At 40.2% G+C, this 21,914-nt stretch overlaps 1 protein-coding gene across 1 annotated transcript; it reads left to right on the top strand.

The window, feature by feature from the left end:
* The first annotated feature begins 1,227 nt into the window (after positions 1–1,227).
* On the top strand, positions 1,228–21,307 carry LOC113647953 (E3 ubiquitin/ISG15 ligase TRIM25-like). Its single transcript, XM_047820574.1, has 6 exons — positions 1,228–1,824; positions 19,037–19,132; positions 19,268–19,501; positions 19,690–19,849; positions 20,210–20,269; positions 20,562–21,307. Exons 1-6 carry the CDS (start codon positions 1,243–1,245, stop codon positions 21,086–21,088), a joined length of 1,659 nt encoding a protein of 552 aa, XP_047676530.1. The 5' UTR covers positions 1,228–1,242; the 3' UTR covers positions 21,089–21,307.
* The last annotated feature ends 607 nt before the right edge of the window (positions 21,308–21,914 follow it).

Raw genomic sequence — 21,914 nt, 5'->3', positions numbered from 1 at the left:
CCCCTCCTCGGCTGGGATCATTTAGAGCCCTTTGAATCTGTATTTTGGAAGTTGAAAGTCACGGGCACCATAGAAGTCACTATATGGACAGAAATTCTGAAATGTTTTCCTCAAAAAACTATTTCATTACAACTGAAGAAGAAAAACATGAACATCTTGGAAGGGGGTGAATACATTATCTGTAAATTTTTGCTCTGGAAGTGAACAAATAGCAAATTTAAAAACAGCAACAATAATATTAGGTTAATTGTGCAATACATGTGTTGTGCCATGCAATATGTGTGCTGTGCCATGCAATATGTGTGCAATATATGTAAAGCACATGTTCGTTATTTTCTAATATACAGCATTTAAACACGTCACTCCTTCAAACACCTACTTATATTAGCACTAATATGTACCACTCTCCTCATGTCAGCTAAGTGTGTGTCTAACAGCAATAACATAAAACTATAATACCGATAACACTAAGAAAGATAAAAAATAAAAAATTAGCGGGTGTTTTTTTTCCTTCTTTAGGCAGCGTTGAACCATCGCTAAGCCCATAGTTAACTTGCCACGAAGTTTCCTATTCGGAATATCTGAAATTAAATACACAAAACTACACAAATTGCATGAAAATACAAACCATGCAGTATTATTAGCACATCTATTCACATAAAATGTTAAAATTGTATTTTAGTATGTTACTTAAAAGACGTTAACTGTGGGTTAGAGTTGAAAGAAAATGGCGGCCAGAAAACTCCTGTCCTGTTCAGATACTTAGCAGGAGGTAGAGTTATGGGCGGAGCTTAACAGAGTAAAGTTAACGACACAGAATTTAACTCTGATCATTGTCAACAACACTATGGGGCATCTTTCACTATTTGTTAAGTTAACACCTTAAGAGTAAATATAGAATAACAATGCTTGATTAACAGTGCTGATTTTACTGTGTACAAAGTAAAAAGTGTCAGAATATTATTCATTTGATGTCAGTGAGGATTTACTTTATTCGAATACAGGGAAAAAGCGTATTTAAAGAAAACTATTTAAATCACAGAGGAGCTTCTTCAAATAATAATAAAAAAAAAATTCTCACCTTTTGTGTAGCTACACTTCATCTTTAAAATCTGAGCTCCTTTTCTCTGTAAAGTCACGCCTACTCTCTCTGTTACATTATAACACACTGAACCAGGAAGTTCAATTTAGAAAAAACAAAATTCTCTCTCTCTCTCTCTCTCTCTCTGTGAGTTCGAGAAAATGGCAGGAAGCATTGATCAGGATCAGTTCAGCTGTCCAGTGTGTCTGGATCTCCTGAATGATCCAGTGACTACTCCCTGTGGCCACAGTTTCTGTAGGGTGTGTATTAATGCTCACTGGGATCAGAAGGATGTGAAGGGCATCTACAGCTGTCCTCGGTGTAGAGAGACTTTCACTCCAAGGCCTGTTCTATGCAGGAACAACATGCTGGCTGAAGTGGTGGAGAAACTGAAGAAGACTAAACTCCAAGCTGCTTCTCCTGCTCACTGTTACACTGGACCTGGAGATGTGGAATGTGATTTCTGCACAGGGAGAAAACACAAAGCCGTCAAGTCCTGTCTGGTTTGTCAGGCCTCCTATTGTGAAGATCATCTTAAACCTCACTATCAGTCTCCTGCCTTTAAGAAGCACAAGTTAGTTGAAGCCTGTGCAGAGCTCCAAGAGAAGATCTGCTCTGAACATGACAAACTGATGGAGATCTACTGTCGTACTGACCAAAGCCTCATCTGTTACTTGTGTACGATGGATCAACACAAAGGTCATGATACAGTTCCAGCTAAAGCAGAAAGAACTGAAAAACAGGTGAGAACTGGATATTATTATTATTTTTTTAAGTCAATTTCTACAAATTCTATTTCTAATCTAAAAAGGCTCTACAGGCTTTTGTACTCTTTGATGGAAGCAAGCCCGTTCATGTATAACATTTCTTTTCGGCATGAAATATTCGTCAAACTTTCCCAGAACAGTCTCGTAATCCTCAGCACTTTCTCCCTCCACAAGTGTATACGATTTGAAAATATTCTCTGCTTCAATGCCCAAAGCATATATTAGAGTACTTATCTGCACCTCTTTATCCTCTTTACTTAGTTTTGTAGCGGTCCTGTAACGTGAGAATCTCTGTCGCCACGCTGGCCATTCTTCCGGATTCAGGCGGATTAATCTTTTTTTTTTTACTTCTTATCCGTTTACTTCTGACACCATGTCATATATATCTCCACTCGGAGGCATTAACCAGTTGGTTCTTTTATTACTCGTGAACATATATACAAGTGTAATTATAACACGACACTAAACATGTGCTTTTCTCTCGAACTGCCTTCTTCCGCATCTCTGCCGACTCTCGGGTCTGTCGCTTTCTGAGGCCCCCTAACGGTTGGATGTTGTAACACACACAATAATATGTAATACCCTGACAGTGACCATTTTACTTTCACTTTTAAATTAGGGGTGGCAATTGAATGTTGAGTTGATTATTATTCTTAAAGTATAAAGACAAACTCACTTAAATATGCACTTTAATGTTTCGCTTTGAAACCAAATCTTCCACCATCGTCTTGTCAGACTGTGAGGTGAAATCTGACTCGTGCTGTTGATCTGTGCTGCGACTTTCGTTCAGCTTACACTGCATGGAGCAGACACGTACAGTTTTTAATTGTAGTGTAAGTTCTAACTGAACTAAATGATTTTTATTACTATACAAAATCAAAACAACGGTGAGTGGTCAGGTGCACGTAACCGGTGTTGTGGTCGAACACCGGTAACACCGACTATTGGAGCAAGTCGAGTTCCTTTCAAATGAATGGGCATTACTGACCAGTATGTCCCAATTATTTGGGAGGAATGTTTTTACCAATGAAGCAAATCTCAAATCACAGGGGCAGTTTACAAAGTCTATTACATTAACATGGACCAGCAAGTACCAGATTCACTTGAAGGTGTACACATTTATGATATTTTTTTCTTCTTTTAGTCGTGCTGCAGCATCAATGAATATGTGCAGGAAAGAGAGGGTAAACAACCATACATCCTTGCAGTTGGCTGAACCCAGAAGACCACTGATACCTTCTACATTGCCGATGACAAACAGCTAATCCTCTGCCAAGCCACCAGCTCATTGGGTGCTTTTGATGAACTGTTTAAACTGGTCGAGAAAAAGAGGGGGAAAGTTATTAAGAAGAAGGACAAGACTGAGGCATTGGATGTTTGGAAACAGAAGACTTCCTACAGCACAACAAACCCAAAGGTACAGCATTAAAGTCTGCCTGCACATCACAGACCTGAGAGGACGTGTCTTTGTGTCCATATATGGACATGGGGACGTTCCACTAATATGATCTGATTATCATGAAGCTAGAGTACACTGTACTCACTTTTACATGCTGTTTTGGGATTTTCTGTTTATTTTTCTGTTTCATTGATTAGCTTATTTAACACACTGGATGTTATCTGGACTTTGCCGTCTGTTCTGCAGGGAGTTGAACTGTTCATTAGGGTTTTGGACTCGAATATTGACGAGTATCCCCTCTATAAGGAGTTCCTCAAGTTCGGGAATATCAGCAGAGCAAAGGTGAACTACTAATCCCTCCAGTTTCTTCCTTTCCCAATACACTGTGTTCACTTCCCCTTACTCTCTTTTTAGGAGACGTGTTTTTTCCATACACTGTATTTTGTACAGCTGCTCTCTGAAATATTATCAGTATAGATAGATAAGATGTCTATATGGACTATAAGGGTTTCATCACAGTTCCCTGATACTAACACAACATAACTGTTCTGTTTTATATATATTTTAGTGTGTGGAATGGTCATTGTTTGCTTTCTGTATCTCCTTGTACAGTTTGATCTAGTTGATGTTAAAAGGATTTGGAATCATCACATATTCCTCTGAAGCTGAAGCCTACTTGGTTATCAGGGAGATGAATGGGAAGATTGTGGGAAGGAAGCAGCTGATTATTACTCTGTCTAAAACAAAACAGGAACTAACAGAGCAGAAGATCAGGAATGGCTGGAAAAGAAGGATGAGTTTAACAGTAACTTTCTGTGGTAAATTTAGCTTTAACAGTAACTTTCTGTGGTAATTTAGCTTTAGCAATAACTTTCTGTTTTTAAATTTAGCTTCAACAGTGACTTTCTGTGGTAAATTTAGCTTTAACAATAACTTTCTGTGACAAATCTAGCTTTAACAGTAACTTTCTGTGGTAAATTTAGCTTTAACAATAACCGTCCGTGGTACATTTAGCTTTAGCAATAAACTGTGGTACTTTTAGCTTTAGCAATTACTTTCTGTGGTACATTTAGCTTTAACAGTAACCTTCTGTGGTAAATTTAGCTTTAACAATAACTTTCTGTGGTAAATTAAGCTTCTACAACAACTTTCTGTGGTAAATTTAGCTTTAACAATAACCGCCCGTGGTACATTTAGCTTGAGCAATAAACTGTGGTGCAATTACTTTCAGTGGTAAATTTAGCTTTAACAATAACCGCCCGTGGTACATTTAGCTTGAGCAATAAACTGTGGTGCAATTACTTTTTGTGGTAAATTTAGCTTTAACAGTAACTTTCTGTGGAAAATTAAGCTTTAACAATTATCGCCCATGGTACATTTAGCTTTAGCAATAAACTGTGGTAAATTAAGCTTTAACAGTAACTTTCTGTGGTAAATTAAGCTTCTACAATAACTTTCTGTGGTAAATTTAGCTTTAACAGTAACTTTCTGAGGTAAATTTAGCTTTAGCAATAACTTTCCGTGGTAAATTTAGCTTTAACAGTAACTTTCTGTGGTAAATTAAGCTTCTACAATAACTTTGTGGTAAATTTAGCTTTAACAGTAACTTTCTGTGGTAAATTTAGCTTTAACAATAACTGCCCGTGGTACATTTAGCTTTAGCAATAGACTGTGGTACATTTAGCTTTAGCAATTACTTTCTGTGGTAAATTTTGCTTTAACGTTAACTTTCTGTAGTAAATTAAGCTTCTACAATAACTGTCTGTGGTACATTTAGCTCAAACAGTAACTTTCTGTGGTAAATTTAGCTTTAACAATAACTTTCTATGGTAAATTAAGCTTTAACAGTAACTTTCTGTGGTAAATTTAGCTTTAGCAATAACTTTCTGTGGTAAATTTAGCTTTAACAATAACTTTCTGTGGTAAATTTAGCTTGAGCAATAACTTTCTGTGGTACATTTAGCTTGAACAGTAACTTTCTGTGGTAAATTTAGCTTCTACAATAACTTTCTATGGTAAATTAAGCTTCTACAATAACTTTCTGTGGTACATTTACCTTTAACAGTAACTTTCTGTGGTAAATTTAGCTTTAACAGTAACTTTCTGTGGTAAATTTAGCTTTAACAATAACTTTCTGTGGTAAATTTAGCTTTAACAATAACTTTCTGTGGTAAATTTAGCTTTAACAATAACTTTCTGTGGTACATTTAGCTTGAACAGTAACTTTCTGTGGTAAATTTAGCTTCTACAATAACTTTCTATGGTAAATTAAGCTTCTACAATAACTTTCTGTGGTACATTTACCTTTAACAGTAACTTTCTGTGGTAAATTTAGCTTTAACAGTAACTTTCTGTGGTAAATTAAGCTTCTACAATAACCACCCGTGGTAAATTTAGCTTTAGCAATAAACTGTGGTACATTTAGCTTTAGCAAATACTTTCTGTGGTAAATTTAGCTTTAGCAATTACTTTCTGTGGTAAATTTAGCTTTAACAGTAACTTTCTGTGGTAAATTAAGCTTCTACAGTAACTTTCTGTGGTAAATTAAGCTTCTACAGTAACTTTCTGTGGTAAATTAAGCTTCTACAATAACTTTCTGTGGTAAATTTAGCTTTAACAGTAACTTTCTGTGGTAAATTTAGCTTTAACAGTAACTTTCTGTGGTAAATTAAGCTTCTACAATAACCTTCTGTGGTAAATTTAGCTTCTACAATAACTTTCTGTGGTAAATTTAGCTTTAGCAATAACTTTCTGTTTTTAAATTTAGCTTTAACAATAACTTTCTGTGGTAAATTTAGCTTTAACAATGACCGCCCGTGGTACATTTTAGCTTGAGCAATAAACTGTGGTTTGGGCCAGTGACAGGTTGAAAATGTCAGTAAAAACCTGTGCCAGTTGTCCAGCGCATGCTCTGAGAACACGTCCCGGAATGTCATCCAGGCCAGCTGCCTTGCATGCATCCACTCTGTTAAACACTGAATAGACATCCGTTGTTGAGAGTGAAAATGGGCTGTAAGCTGTAGAAAAGTCTGTGGTTGAGGTGAAATGTCCTGTGCTTTGGTCAAAACGAGCAAAAAAGTGATTGAGTTCATCCGATTGTAAGGCACTGAATAGAACCTTCAGAAGGATATTAAATACAGACTGATTTAGGAATTTTTTGGAGTCTAGTTTTATACTAAGAAGTTACTAAATCTGTGCGTATGTGTGTAAAACATATAATTTCTTCATTTCACACACAATGAGTTTAATTCTAGAAACCTAAAGTGCAGCAAATCTGTTACTGACTTTCTTTAAAATTCCCATTTTTATTGATTTTATCTGATCTCTTCTGGAAGCCGAACCCAGCAATTGAGTGGACCCTTGGTATCTCTAACTGACCTGATCCTAATGATCTGAGTAGTCTGCTTGGTTTATATTCAATTAGCATATCTGTAATGTATTTCGGTCCTAAGCTATGAAGTGATTTATAAACGAGTAACAATACTTTAAAATCTATTCTAAATGTAACTGGAAGCCAGTGTAAGGACCTGAGGACTGGAGTGATGTGCTCAGATGTTTTGGTTCTGGTCAGAGTTCTGGCAGCAGCGTTCTGTATGAGCTACAGCTGTCTAATGGTCTTTTGGGGGATCCCAGTAAGGAGTCCATTGCAATAATCCACCCGGCTGGTGATGAAAGCATGAACAAGTTTCTCTAAGTCCTGTCTTGAGACAAAACATCTAATTCTGGCTATATTTTTGAGATGGTAGTAAGCTGATTTGCTTATCGCTTTCACATTACTACTGAAATTAAGGTCAGACTCTAAAATTACACCAAGATTTCTGACTTTATTTTGTGTCTTTAGACACCTAGAGTCAAGGTGTGTGTTAACCTTGAGAGTTTCATCTTTATTTCCGAATACAATGACTTCGGTTTTGTCTTTGTTTAACTGGAGGAAGTTTGATGCATCCAACTGTTAATTTCAGAGAATTTCGAAGAATTGAGCCCTGTGGGACTCCACATGTCATGGATGTCCACTCAGATTTATGGTTACCTATGTTCACATAGTAACCTTTCCCTTTTAGGTATGATTTAAACCATTTGAGGACCATCCCAGAAAGCCCTACCCAGTTTTCCAGTCTATGTAAGAGTATGGTGTGATCTACCATGTCAAAGGCAGCACTAAGATCTAGTAGCACCAGCACTGATATTTTACCTGAATCAGAGTTTAAGCGAATATCATTTATTATCTTTATGAGCACTGTCTCTGTGCTGTGATGCTGGCGGAAACCAGATTGAAAATTGTCCAGATACCCATTTGAGTTTAATAATTTGTTCAGCTGGTTGAAAACAACCTTTTCAATGATCTTGCCTATAAACGGAAGATTTGAGATTGGTTTGTAGTTGCTAAGTATGGTTTTGTCTAGGTTACTCTTTTTTAGGAGAGGCTTAAATGCTATTTACTACATAACTTATAGGTGTCAGGGATCAGCGCGCACTTTTGGCCATGTGCATTTGTGTTTGTTTGTGTCACGTGATTGCCCCGCCTTCGTCTACTTCTCCCGGTCATCACACCTGGTGTATAAATGTGTGCCGTGTTGCCGATGGCAGCGCGGATTCATTAAGATATATTTATTATGTATGTTAGTTCCCCGTGTCGTGTGGATTATGTTTTGTTTCCCTTATGTATTAAACCCCTTTCATTTGAAGCTATCCTGCGTACGGGTCTGTCTCCAATCCACCTCCGTCCGGGGTCTGACAATAGGGTATTTCAAATGAATGTTTATAAGTTATAAAAAAAGTCGATATTGCATAACTTAATTTGACATATGTTGATATAACCAACTTAAATTTACAGCAATAAGTGGAAAGTTTTACGTAATCAACAAATGGTTAATACAATGCACAAGCTTTTTCTTGCAGTTACTTTGTTTAAATGCTATTTACCGCATATTTACTGCATAAGGGTATTTCAAATGAATGTTTATAACTTATAAAAAAAGGGTCGATATTGCATAACTTAACCCTCCTGCAGACCTTGTCTGAATTCCTATGCAAATCAGGAGCGCAGAGTCAGACTTGACCTTGACTGTTTTGACTGCTTATAAAAAATAAAGTATATATGATAGCCTTTTTTTTTACCTTTTTTGTCTAACTTGTTTACAACATAACATATATTTTGCAAAAAAATTGTAATTATTTGTCTAATAAACCTCATTAATATGCAAAAATGCCTTTTCTAGTAAAAAAAAAACTGAAATTTTGAATAATTTTCACTCTAGAGGGACAAAAGTTAATGCACAATTACAGGCTGGTATATTTCAAAGCCAGGAGATTGCTTTGAAACCATTTTGACCATTTTTATTGTCAGTAAATAATAAATAATATATATAATAATAATAAGAATTTTCCCTTATGAGAAAAAATGAACACAAACAATATTACAGCTATATATAATAATAATAATAATAATAATAATAATAATAATAATAATAATAATAATAACAAATTGAATAACATGCTTAGGCTTGTTAAGTACAAATTTACAGAACATCGATCAATACAGAACACCGCAGTGTCTTAATGGAATTAAAATTAGCCAGTATTTGTGAACCTGTAAATGTACAAAACGAATGCAATACAGAAGGCAATGCAAATAAATGATTGTAGAGATATTTCTTTAAATATCTCTAAAATAAATGATTAAAGTAACTTAATAAAATCTCTTAATGTCACTTATGTTATGCCTAACTTGAACTGTGATTTCCTTTATATTTTACATTGCTATTATTTGAGTAAATGTAGGCAACTAATAATAATAATAAGAAGAAGAAGAACTAATGTTAATTTAAAAAATCCCATAGCCAACGGTGTTTCATACGTCTTTATAATTAGATTTTATTGTGGATTTTATTTTCTCACAATTCTGATGTAATGTGAAGTAAAATAAAAAATCTAAAATTTTTAAATGTTAATTAATAATATAAACATATTATACAATCTTAAAAAACCTTTGAGTGTTTAAAACAAGGTTCTTATGCGCCACCTGGTGGATATTCTGTGAAGCGAAACACATTAAGGTGATTGCTAAGATAGCCCAACCGAACAGAAGTGCAGAAAGCTGTGGTACACTGCGAATTGCCGAATTTTGCGGAAGAAGACGTTTGTTCTTAACCCTCTGGGGTCTAAGGGTATTTTTGGGCCTGGAGAAGTTTTGTCATACCCTGACATTTGTGATTTATTCAGTTGCTTATGAAGATATAAATGGCTAAAGTCTAATATCACTGTAATCAGCACAAACTGGACTACAATACTATGTAAGCAGCATGTATGTACATGATTGTGTTTTTGAGAAAACAATGTTTATGTGTGGTTAGTGAAAAATTAAACATTATAAATCACTTGAATAAGGCCATAAAACACATACAGAACATTGGGGATGAAGCAGCAGGCCTTAGAGCATCGGTCTACCACCACCAGGATGCAGGTGTGGCCCTCCGACCGGGGCAAATCAGTCACAAAATCGATTCCCAGGTGAGACCAGCGGTGCTGAGGGATAGGGAGAGGCATTAGCTTGCCCACGGGCAGGTGGCGTGGGACCTTGGAAATGGCGCAGGTGGGGCATTCCTGCACGTACCGTGTGAGCTCCTCTGTCATGCCGGGCCACCAGTATCATGCTTAGACGAGCTGGACACGTCCTTCTGGGCATCCCGCAGGCGTGGCCTCATGGAGCGATGCCGTGCGAATCTCGCGGTCGATCTCCCAAATGATGGGCCCCAGGATGGGCACGGGAGGAAGGATGGGTTCCGGGTCACTGGGTTCGTCCGGCCCGTACATCGGGGATAGGGCATCGGCTTTGCCGTTGAGTGTACCGGCCCGATAGGTGATGTGAAACCGGAACCTGGTGAAAAAGAGGGCCCAGCTTGCCTGTCGGGGGTTAAGCCTCAGTGCCTCTTGTAGGTACTGGAAGTTCTTGTGGTCGGTGACCACGGTGAACGGGTGATCGGCTCCCTCCAGCCAGTGTCTCCATTCATCCAGGGCCAGCTTGATGGCCAGAAGCTCGCGGTGGCCAATGTCGTAGTTCTGTTCAGCTGCAGAGAGCGTGTGAGAGAAGAAGGCACACGGGTGGAGTTGAGCAGGGGTTCCCGATCGCTGGGAAAGTGTGGCCCCCACTCCAGTAGAAGACGCGTCAACCTCGACCATGAAGGGCCTCCGGGGGTCTGGGTGACGCAGAACAGGAGTGCTACAGAAGTGTTGGCGAAGCTCGTGGAAGGCCTCCTGAGCCTCCCTGGTCCACCTCATGGATCGGACTTTACCCCTGAGGAGTGAAGTGAGGGGGGCGGTGATCCGGCTATAGCCCTGGATGAACCGGCAATAGAAATTCGTGAAACCCAGGAACGGGCCACTCTCTCATTGACTTTACCTTTCCTTCGTCCATCTGGATCCCCTCTGCACTGATGATGTAGCCCAGGAAGGGGATAGTATGGCGGTGGAACTCGCACTTCGAGAGGTTCAGGTATAGCCGGTGTGAACGGAGTACCTCCAGGACGGCACGCGCGTGTCTCAGGTGTTCCTCCCGATTCCGGGAGTAGATCAGGATGTCATCTATGTAGACCATGACGAACCTCTGGAGATAGGGCCGAAGTACCTCGTTCATGAACCCCTGGAAGACGGCTGGAGTGATGGATAAGCCATACGGCAAGACCTGGTATTCATAGTGCCCCGAGGGTGTGATGAAGGCAGTCTTCCACTCGTCTCCCTTCCTTATGCGGATTAGCTTGTACGTGCTCCAGAGATCGAGCTTGGTAAAAACCCTTGCATCCCGCAGGTCCTCCAGAGCAGCGGGCACGAGTGGGAGGGGGTATGGAAGAGGAGCGATTTGGGAGTTCAGCTGCCAGTAATCAATACAGGGGTGAAGACCTCCATCCTTCTTTCCCACGAAGAAGAAGCTGGATGCTGCTGGGGAGGACGAGTGCATGATAAACCCTTGACGGAGAGCCTGCTGGACGTATTCCTCCATTGCGCGGTGTTCAGGAGTGGACAGTGGGTACACACGGCCCTTGGGTAGCTTAGCACAGGGGAGCAGGTCAATGCAGCAGTCCCAGGGTCGATGAGGGGGGAGACAGGTGGCAGCCTGGGCACTGAACACGTCCTCGAAGTCCCGGTACTCCTCGGGGATTTTAGCCTGAGTAATAGTCGTAGCCTCCTCCACCCGGGTGTCGCCGATCATAGCCCCCTGGACCAGTGTCGGAAGCTGGGAGAGACAGTGCTCCTTACAGTGGAGACTCTACTCCAGGACGTCAAAGGGATCCTAGGAGCACCTCGGCGCGTGCTTTTGTAACCATGGTCTCCCCAGGATCATGCTGACGGTGGAACACTCCAGGACCAGGAACCTGATCTCCTCTCGATGGAATAGCCCCACATGGAGCGTCACTACCGGTGCGCAGTACTTCACCCACCCCTTTCCCAGCGAGCATCCCTGGATGGTTTGTACCTCTAAGTCCTTGGAGCCCCTCTCTCAGGGGAGGCGTAAGCGGTCGAGGCAGGCCTGGGAGATGAAGTTCCCCGCCGAGCCGGAGTCAACTAGGGCACGTACAGAGATAGATAGAGCAGGGGTTAGAAGAGACACAGTGAGCTTGGATAAGGGTGAGATGTCAGTGGGGGGCTCAACAGTACTCACCGCAGCACGAACGGGGCGTGTGGGGCACCGAGTGACGGAATGTCCCAGCGGTCCGCAGTACAGGCACCTTCCCATGGCCAGGCGGCGGTCTCTTTCTCTCCGGGACAGTCTCTGGGAGCCCAGCTGCATAAGTTCGGCGTCCAGGTCGGCCGTTGCGCCTTGATGTGCTCCCGGTTGAGTAGGAGTGGGAGCGGGATGACAGGCTGCCAGGCGCTGAGAGAGCCCGATGGACTTCTGGATGAAGCTCTCCAGCCCCACTGTATCCTCATGCACCGCCATGGCCTGCTTGATCTCAGGATTCAATCTCTGCCGATAAACGCTGAGAAGCGCTGACTCGATCCAGCCACTAGATGCCGCCAGAGTGTGGAAGCGGAGGCTGTAATCCGAAATGCAGTCATTCCCCTGATGTAAGCTGAGCAGCTGGTCGGCCGTGGTGAGGACGCCGGAGGAGGCGCAAAACACTTCCAGGAAGTGCGCGGTGAACCCAGTATAAGATTGTGTAGCCGGCCTAGCGGCGTCCCACAGCGGTTGTGCCCAAGCCAGCGCTCTCCCGGAGAGGAGGGAAATGAAAAACGCTACCTTGGATCGTTCTGTGGGGAATCGCTGTGGTTGTATCTCAATATATAGATTCAACTGGAGCTGGAAACCGCTCCAGTACGTTGGTGATGAGCTCCGAGCAGGCGGGGCGTGCACAGGAGAAGAAGCAGGGTGCTCCCTGACAAGAGCTCTGATTTTACATTTATTTTTATGTTTCTCTACAGAAAAGCACACATTTCCAATCATAGTGTCAGTAAGAGTGAGTACATGGCCATGGAAATGTAGAACCTTGCAACAGAAAAAACACACCAGAAGGAATAGCATTGCAAACAATAGAGTATTCACTAGTAGTTACAGGAGTTTTATATTTCTTTAAAAAATCTGAATAGTTAGGGAGTCTGTCCTGTGAATTAAAAAGCTGTCCAAATAACAGAAGGTCATTTTTGAACCAGTTGTCATAGAAAAGAGATTTATTTTTGTAGAGAATATCCTTATTGTTCCATAAGTGATATCTGTGCAGAGAGAAGTTGTGTTTGTACAGTATACTGTATCAGGGACCAAGCCAAGAGCATCTGCTTATGAAAGTTAGAAAGTTTGACTCAAGGCCCACAATCTCAAGCGCTCTAATAAAAAATGGCATTTCTTGAGAAAGTCAGTCAAGTTTCTTGACCATGTAATTTGTGAAGTTGTTGTTAAAACAGACCCTGGGAAAAGAAAGGCCATTATGGATGTTAAAGCGATTGACTTGATGGACTCTGATGGAATCACTCCTTGCCATATAAAAATCAGATCGTTCCTAGGTATGGTATTATACTACCAACATTTTATAGAGAGATGTTCTGAACAAGCCAATCCTTTGTTTGAGCTTATCTCCACAACAGACACAAAGGGCTCTAGAGGCAGGAGAAAGAAGCTCAACTCTAAAGCTGTGTGTGTGTAAAACTCTCACCAACAGACTGGACGGACAAATGTCAGAAAGTGTTTGAAACTTTGAAAGGAGAGCTTCTCTCAAGTGTAACGTTGGCTCACCCGAACTTCGAACGCGACTTCATACTAGCTGTAGATGCCTCATTTGATGGACTCATTTGATGGACTGGGTGTTCTTTCCCAGATCCCAGAGGGTGGCACTTTGGCCAGGCCAGTTGCATTTGATAGCAAGATGCTATCACGTTCTTAGATGAATTACCCAGCTCACAGTCTAGTATTCCTTGCACTTAAATGGGTGATATGTGACAAGTTCCATTATTGGTTTAAGGGACGTCACTTTATAGCTTGGACGGATAATAATCATTTCAACTACATACTCACGAAGCCAAGACTAGATGCTTGCGAGGAATGCTGGGTTGCTAATAGTGTTAATTTCGTCAGACGAGATGAGACGAGACGAAATATGTTCGTCAACAACCCTTTTTTTTCATGGCTATGACGAGACGACGACAAGACTGCACCACTGTCCAAAAACGCTAAGACTAAATTAACATGCATTATTGTTGACGAAAAAAGACGAGACGAAAATGTTTTGTATAAAATAAAAACTAAGATAAAATCTTTCTTTATTTTCGTCTACAATTGTCTCTGCTTTTTCATCAGTTGTTACGCCTTTAAAATATTCAGAACAAGTTTGTGGCTTCGCGCTGTTGCTCAAGTTACAGGTCTCATACGCCTGTGGCTGCAACACAAAACTGCTGAACAATTGTATTGCTTCCGCTAAAGAAAATAGTGCACTCCATCTCTATGGTTAGAATCCTGTGTGTCCATGGCAACGCTCTGTTTTTCATGGCAACGGTGTGTTATAGTTAGCAGCGGTATGTTATCAAGAAATAAAATAGTGTGTGCGTAGAAAGAATTCATCCACACGCCGCTCAAAAAAAAAAAATCCTGAGCACAAGTCCACCGTCTAGGCGGCTTTTTGTGTTAAATGATATTTCCTGTTGCTGCGCAGACCCTTTTATTGTACATGACAGCTTATGTCCCGATGACCGGTCTTTGCATTACAGAATTAGGCTTAAAAGCAAATGTATATGTAAGGGAATCAAGTTTAACAATTACCTGTAATATTGCTCCAAATATCATCAATAATGGTGTGTGCAATACCATGTATAACTTGCATTAAGTTGGTAATTTACTTTTCTAAAACTAGACTAAAATGACGAGACTTTTAGTCGACTAAAACTTGACTAACAAAAAAAGACATGTGAATAACTAAATATGACTAAAACTAACAAGGACATTTGGCCCAAGACTAAGACTAAGACTAAATTAAAAAATAGGTGACGAAATTAACACTAGTTGCTAAGCTAGCGTCCTTCAGCTTTGACCTGAAATATGTGCCTGGTCCTAAGAACATAGTTGCGGGTGGGTTGAGCAGGGAACCTTTTGTCCAGTCCAGTGTAAGCCATCGCCGCGTGACTGAACCTTACCAGTCTTTTCCCAGTCAGGTTGATGGAGTTGTGGATCAAGTCATCTAAGATTCTTTCCGACTTACCACTAACTGTCAAGTATTGAGTCCTGCTGACGATTCTTCTGGAGCAACTGGAGTTGGTAGTCAATGTCAGACAACTGTAGGTGCTTTGAGTTCACAGGATGTTGCTGCTGTATTGGACGCACATTGTTATGGTGGTGTACAGTTGTAATTCATGGGTGCAGAATCCATTCCACACTTACAGTATTTGATGTGGACCAGTGTCGGAACTCAGAGCCCGTCTCCGAGTGGACACATCGCAGGGTGAGTCACACTTTTAGACTTTTAGCCAAATATTGAATATTGAATACTATTTAAATTAACTATTTAAGTATTTACTATAAAATTATCTATTTACATTAACTATTAAACAATTTATCTAAACTAAACTTTACTGTTACACTATAATTGATACAAATTAAACAATGAGGAGGCTTTCCAAACCTGGATGAGAATGAGCAAACTTCTTTATTGCCACCAATCAGCCAACAATTCAATGGAATTCAGCTCAAAAAAAAAATTTCTAAGTCAAAAGTAATCAAACAAAAACCCAAAAGAACCCATGCTACCCAAAAAAGAACTGCTGGGTTCCATGTGAGCACACTCTCAGCTGCACAACAACAGGACACCGCTGTGAGTAGAGCACTCTTTTATGTTCGGAGACATCGACGTCAATTCATTGTCCCAGATGCTCTGAAACAACAAGTACTTCATGGTCTGCATGATGCAGCTGGTCATCAAGGGTGCTCCAGGACTCTTTCATTGGCCAGACAACGGTTCTTTTGGACAGGCATGGAACATGACGCAGCGAATCATGTGAGGAACTGCATGCGATGTATTGTAGGAAAGACTCCTGAGCCGAAAGATTGTGCTCCTGTTAAGAACATACATACCTCTGAGCCTATGGAACTCATCTGTATTGATTTCTGGACAGCAGAGCGGGGTTTTGAGAGCAAATTAATGAAGGAGTTGTTGAATATGTCAGGTGTCAAGAAATCACACACCACTCCTTATCACCCAATGGTAAACGGGATCACAGAACGCTTCAACACAAAACTCAGGACTTCTGGTAGTTTCCAGAATATCTGTCTACTAAAGGTGGTAGAGCATGTTCTTATTTAGCTGGAATAGTCTTCCTGATAATGTTCAGGGCTCAGACACACTTTCCCAGTTTAATTGTAGATTAAAAACTCATCTCTTTAGTCAGGCGTACACATAATACATCCTATAATATCATGCACCAGTATATCAGACCTGCACATTTTTATGAACAGCAGATATGTTAATCCCTCTTCACTGCTTCTCTCTTTGTACCCATCCCGAGGCATCCAGACATTGTACCAGCCCATAACGTCCTCTGTGGGACGAAGCCTTTGGACGTCCACTGAGCCGAGGCCAACTCTAAGAATCCTGAGATATCTCCAGTTAGACTATGTGATACTAAGGAGATCTGAAGTCCATGATCCTTACACCAATACAACATTTGTTTGACTGTATATTACAATCACACCCCCAGTGTCACTCATATGAGGATGGGTTCCCCCTTGGGTCCGGTTCCTCTCAAGGTTTCTTCCTTTACCAATTTAAGGGAGTTTTTCCTTGCCACTGCTGCCTGAGTCACCTCAGACTTGCTCATTGGGGGGTAAATACATACAGATTGTGAACTATAATAATAATAATAATAATCTTGAATTTTTTTATTCTGTTAATTCTTTTTCTTTTATTATTCGTTATTTCTTTTATTATTCCTTATGTTTACCTTCTGCTCTATGTTTATGTTCTGTAAAGCTGCTTTGAGACAATGTCTATTGTAAAAAGCGCTATACAAATAAACTTGAATTGAATTGAATTGAATTCAACAGAACTTTAGGGAACATGATAAGAGCTTTACCTCCCCAGTCCAAAGCTAAGTGGCCACAGTCTTTGCAGATGCTGACATTCTGTTATAACTGCACTGTTCACGAGACTCACTGAAACTCAGTGTTAATTGAATGTGCACAATTCCAATTCAAAAGCAGGCTCTGATACTCATTGTAGCTCGGTATGCACTGAAAAGAAAGTGACATCCCGCATTTGTTGGATGAAGAACTACCTCCTGATGATGAGATAGATCATAGTTCCTCCAAGCACTCCTTGACCCTGCCAGTTTTTCCACTTTCACATGTAGTCAATAACCCTGTTCCAGATACAGTTGACCCTGTAATTTGCAATCAACCAGAAGTCTTTCCTACAGATACAGTTAGTACTAGGGCTGGTAGGACCATTAAACCTCTACAAAGATTGATCTGTGAGATGAATAGTCAGTTTGTGCATGATTCATCACCTTCAGTGATTTCACTTTTTGATGTGATGAAAAGCATTCTTCATGCGTAACATAAGTCAGCTTCTGTCATTTTGAGTTGAGATTTCAATGTGATTTAAATGTTAAAATGATTAGAAACACATAAGTAATTGCTGTATTGCGAATTTACTTTGCAATGAACTACTGGTAGAACTGCTGATATGTGTTTGGCGTCGAATGTGGTGTTTTATATTGAGTTATTTTTATTTGTGTTATGATTCCTAATCGTAATTGATTTGTGCATTGTCTTTTTTTTATGTAGAAGGTTTGTTTTAATTCTCCATGCGGGTTCCCTTATTTCCTGTGTTCTCCATTGTGCAGGTATGTTGTAAGATGTGTTGTTTTAATGTGTTTAATTTGTTAATTGTTCTAATTGAACTATGTGTTCACCACTAGGTGGGGATGTTTACCCTCCAATCCAATTTAGTTGAATTGAATTGTTAAGTTTTTCACTGGTTTGTTATCAGATCATTGAAAATGTCTATTGAATACACTATACGATCACAATGCATAAAGATTTAAGTGATTTAAAAAGATTAAAAAAGGAACTGTTCTAACTAAAAAGCAGAGATAGTGAGACTGTGCTGTGGAAGTTTTGTTTTAATTCTTCATGCATGCGGGTTCCCTTATTTCCTGTGTTCTCCATTGTGCAGCTCAGCAGAAAGGACTGCCTGGTCAAGACCGTCACATGGGCACCACATAAGTCCACTATGTGGATAGAAATACTGAAATGTTTTCATCAAAAAACTATTTCGTCATACTTGATCTCTCACCTTTTGTGTAGCAACACCTTACCTTTAAAATCTGAGCTCCTTTTCTCTGTAAAGTCACGCCTACTCTCTCTGCTACACTATAACACACTGAACCAGGAAGTTTATTTTAGAGAAAACAAAATTCTTTCTCTCTCTCTCACTCTCTCTCACTCTCTCTCTCTCTCTCTCTCTCTCTCTCTCTCTCTCTCTTTCTCTCTCTGTCTATCAGTTCGAGAAAATGGCAGAAACCAATGATCAGGATCAGTTCAGCTGCCCAGTGTGTCTGTATCTCCTGAATGACCCAGTGACTACTTCCTGTGGCCACAGTTTCTGTAAGTTGTGTATTAATACTCACTGGGATCAGGAGTATGTGAAGCGCGTCTACAGCTGTCCTCAGTGTAGAGAGACTTTCACTCCAAGGCCTGTTCTACACAGGAACAACATGCTGGCTGAAGTGGTGGAGAAACTGAAGAAGACTGAACTCCAAGCTGCTTCTCCTGCTCACTGTTACGCTGGACCTGGAGATGTGGAGTGTGATTTCTGCACAGGGAGAAAACACAAAGCCGTTAAGTCCTGTCTGGTTTGTCAGGCCTCCTATTGTGAAGATCATCTTAAACCTCACTATCAGTCTCCTGCCTTTAAGAAGCACAAGTTAGTTGAAGCCTGTGCAGAGCTCCAAGAGAAGATCTGCTCTGAACATGACAAACTGATGGAAATCTACTGTCGTACTGACCAAAGCTTCATCTGTTACTTGTGTACGATGGAAGAACACAAAGGTCATGATACAGTTTCAGCTAAAACATAAAGAACTGAAAAACAGGTGAGAACTGGATATTATTATTCTTTTTTAAGTTAATTTCTACAAATTCTTTTTCTAATCTCATTAATATGAGTTGCTGTGACTGGTTATAAGACTGTCATTCAGTGTGAAGTGAAACAGGTGAGACCAGTCAGTGTACTTTATACAGCCAAAATTGTAACAACATTCTTTCAGCATTTTATACCTAAAGTTTACAAAGAACATGTTAAAACTCTGCCTCAGAATGAGTTAAAGGAGGATCAGATAAAATCCCAGCAGAGGATCCAGGAGAAGCAGAAGAAGGTGCAGGAGCTGAAACAGTCTGTGGACATTATTAAGGTGAGGAGGAAACTGAGAGATTCACATAAACACACACATTATAGAGTCACTGTGAGAGAAAGAGTTGATCTTTAAATGGGTGTGTGTGTGTGTGTGTGTGTGTGTGTGTGTGTGTGTGTGTGTGTGTCCTTACAGATACGTTCACAGGCAGCAGTAGATGACAGTGAGAGGATCTTTACTGAGATGATCATCTCCATCGAGAAAAAGCGCTCGGAGGTAACCGAGCTGATCAGAGCTCAGGAGAAAGATGAAGTGAGTCGAGATGAACGTCTCCTGAATCAACTGGAGCAGGAGATTGCTGATCTTAAGAGGAGAGTCACTGAGCTGGAGCAGCTTTCACACACACACGATGACATCCACTTCCTCCAGGTAACACTCACTGTCTGATCTACAGAGGGCGCTGTTCCTCACAAAGTTTCCTCCTAAAAGCTCATTACAGCAACAAGAAATGTTCCTGTCTGAGATCACAAGTGTGTCTTTGTTCTGATTCAGTCTGAGATTCATTCGTTCCTCTCGTCCACTTTTCTCCTTCTCTATGATGTGTTTCCTCTCTGTAGAGTTTCCCGTCTCTCTGTGTTTCTCCTGGATGTGACGACTCACCCAGCTTCACTGTCAATCAACATCTCTCATTTGATGGAGTGAGGAAATCTCTCTCAGATCTGAAAAAACGAGTCGAACAAATCTGTGAGGAGGAATTCAACAAAATCAGACCACAAGGTGAACAAACCAACATTGTTTCTGTATCACAGTAAAAAGAGCCATAAAATTCATCTAGCAGAAATAAGAAGTAAGCAGGAACAAGACTGCAGAAAATCACACAGTATTAGCATCAATCTTGTAAATGACATCAAGATCAATTTAGCAGACAAACAAAGTACAAATCTTACATTTGTGGAGAAAATCATAGCTGATGAATAAATTGAGATGGTGACGTTGTTGACGTCTGAAATAAACGTGAGGAAGCAAATTTTTCACATTCACACTTTAAACTGTTTCCACCTCATTTTTCTGTCTCCATTTTGTCTCTGTGTCTCCATTTTGTCTCTGTGTCTCCATTTTGTCTCTCTGTCTCCAAAGCTGCAGCAGTTCAGATGATTTTACCTTCAGAGCCAAAGAGCAGAGAGGATTTTCTGCAGTGTAGGTTTCACACACACACACACACACACACACACACACACACACACACACACACACACACACACACACACACACACACACATACAGACACACACACACACACACACACACACACACACACACACACACACACACACACACACACACAGTGTTAAAATGTCTGTATTATTCTAAATCTGATCTATGTTTATAGACCTGCATTAGGAGGATAGAAACACAGACAGGTGTCTCACACACACTTATTATAAATCCTGTGATTAACATCTAACATGTGGACATTTTATTACTGTAGATTTCTGTTATCTGACTCCGGATCCAAACACAGTACATCATCACCTCATTCTGTCTGAGAAGAACAGAGTGGTGACACGGAGTGAGACAGAACAGCGATACTCTGATCATCCAGAGAGATTTGACTCCAGGCCTCAGGTGTTGTGTAAGGAGAGTGTGTGTGGACGCTGTTACTGGGAGGTGGAGAGGAGCGGTGATGTGTTCATATCAGTGTCATATAAAGACATCAGCAGGAAAGGACAGGGTAATGAGTGTGGGTTTGGATGCAACAGTCAGTCCTGGAGTCTGCGGTGTTTTTCTTCCTCTGTCTATTTCTGGCACAACAACATTCATACTGCGCTCCGAGGTCCATCATCCTCCAGAATAGGAGTGGATGTGGATCACAGTGCAGGAACTCTGTATTTCTACAGCGTCTCTGACACCATGAGGCTCCTCCACAGAGTCCACACTACATTCACTCAGCCTCTATGCGCTGGAGTCTGGATGTTGCGTTATAGCTCATCTGTGAGGTTTTGTGATCCAAAATAAAAAAGTTAGTAAAAGTGTTTATAAAAACTATAAGTGAGGTGTGAGATTTAACTTGTCCCTGAGCTACACTGGACATTTTGTGTGCAGAAACTGGAACAGTAATGAATGCAGAATGTAGAAACAGACTATTTAACTGTATGCACTATTAGGATGGGTTTATTATAGTTGATATAAAAATGTTCAATGTCTCCTCAGAAATAATAAACTTTACTCAAACTGCTCTGTCTTTCTGTGCTGCTTGCTGGTGGAAACACAACCTACTGTGGGAAAAAGACCGTTATTATCTTATATCTTTAACAATTTTCTGCTTCTGCTGGAATTATTAAGACTCCTTCCTCAATTATTTATAATGTGACAGTGGAAGAATAACCTGTTTTTTTTTTTTTTTTTGTTTGGTTTTTTTTTGGAAGTGTTAAACATTTATTTTCATAAATGAACAAAATGCAGTGAATGAACAAAAAAGAAATCTAAATCAAATCAATATTTGGTGTGACCAGTCTTTGCCTTCAAAACAGCAGCAATTCTTCTAGGTACACTTGCACACAGTTTTTCTTTTTTTCTTTCTTTTTTTTTTATTAGATGCAAAGTAGAAATACAAAGACCAACAAAACAAAACGTGTGTGTGTGTGTGCGTGTGTGTGTATACATACATATATATATACACACACATACATAAATCAAAGAGGAAAATATATTAATAATTATAATAATGGCAATAATAACGATGAAGACAGTAATAGTATCACACAAGACAAAATGTAAATGTAAAATTGGGTATGAGGAAGGTGACAATATCAACAGTAATAGCAATAATAATAATAATAAT

The sequence above is a fragment of the Tachysurus fulvidraco genome, chromosome 11 (assembly GCF_022655615.1).
Source record: "Tachysurus fulvidraco isolate hzauxx_2018 chromosome 11, HZAU_PFXX_2.0, whole genome shotgun sequence".
Taxonomy (NCBI): domain Eukaryota; kingdom Metazoa; phylum Chordata; class Actinopteri; order Siluriformes; family Bagridae; genus Tachysurus; species Tachysurus fulvidraco.
The sequence above is the reverse complement of the archived record's forward strand: the minus strand, read 5'-3'. Positions and strand labels throughout refer to the sequence as shown.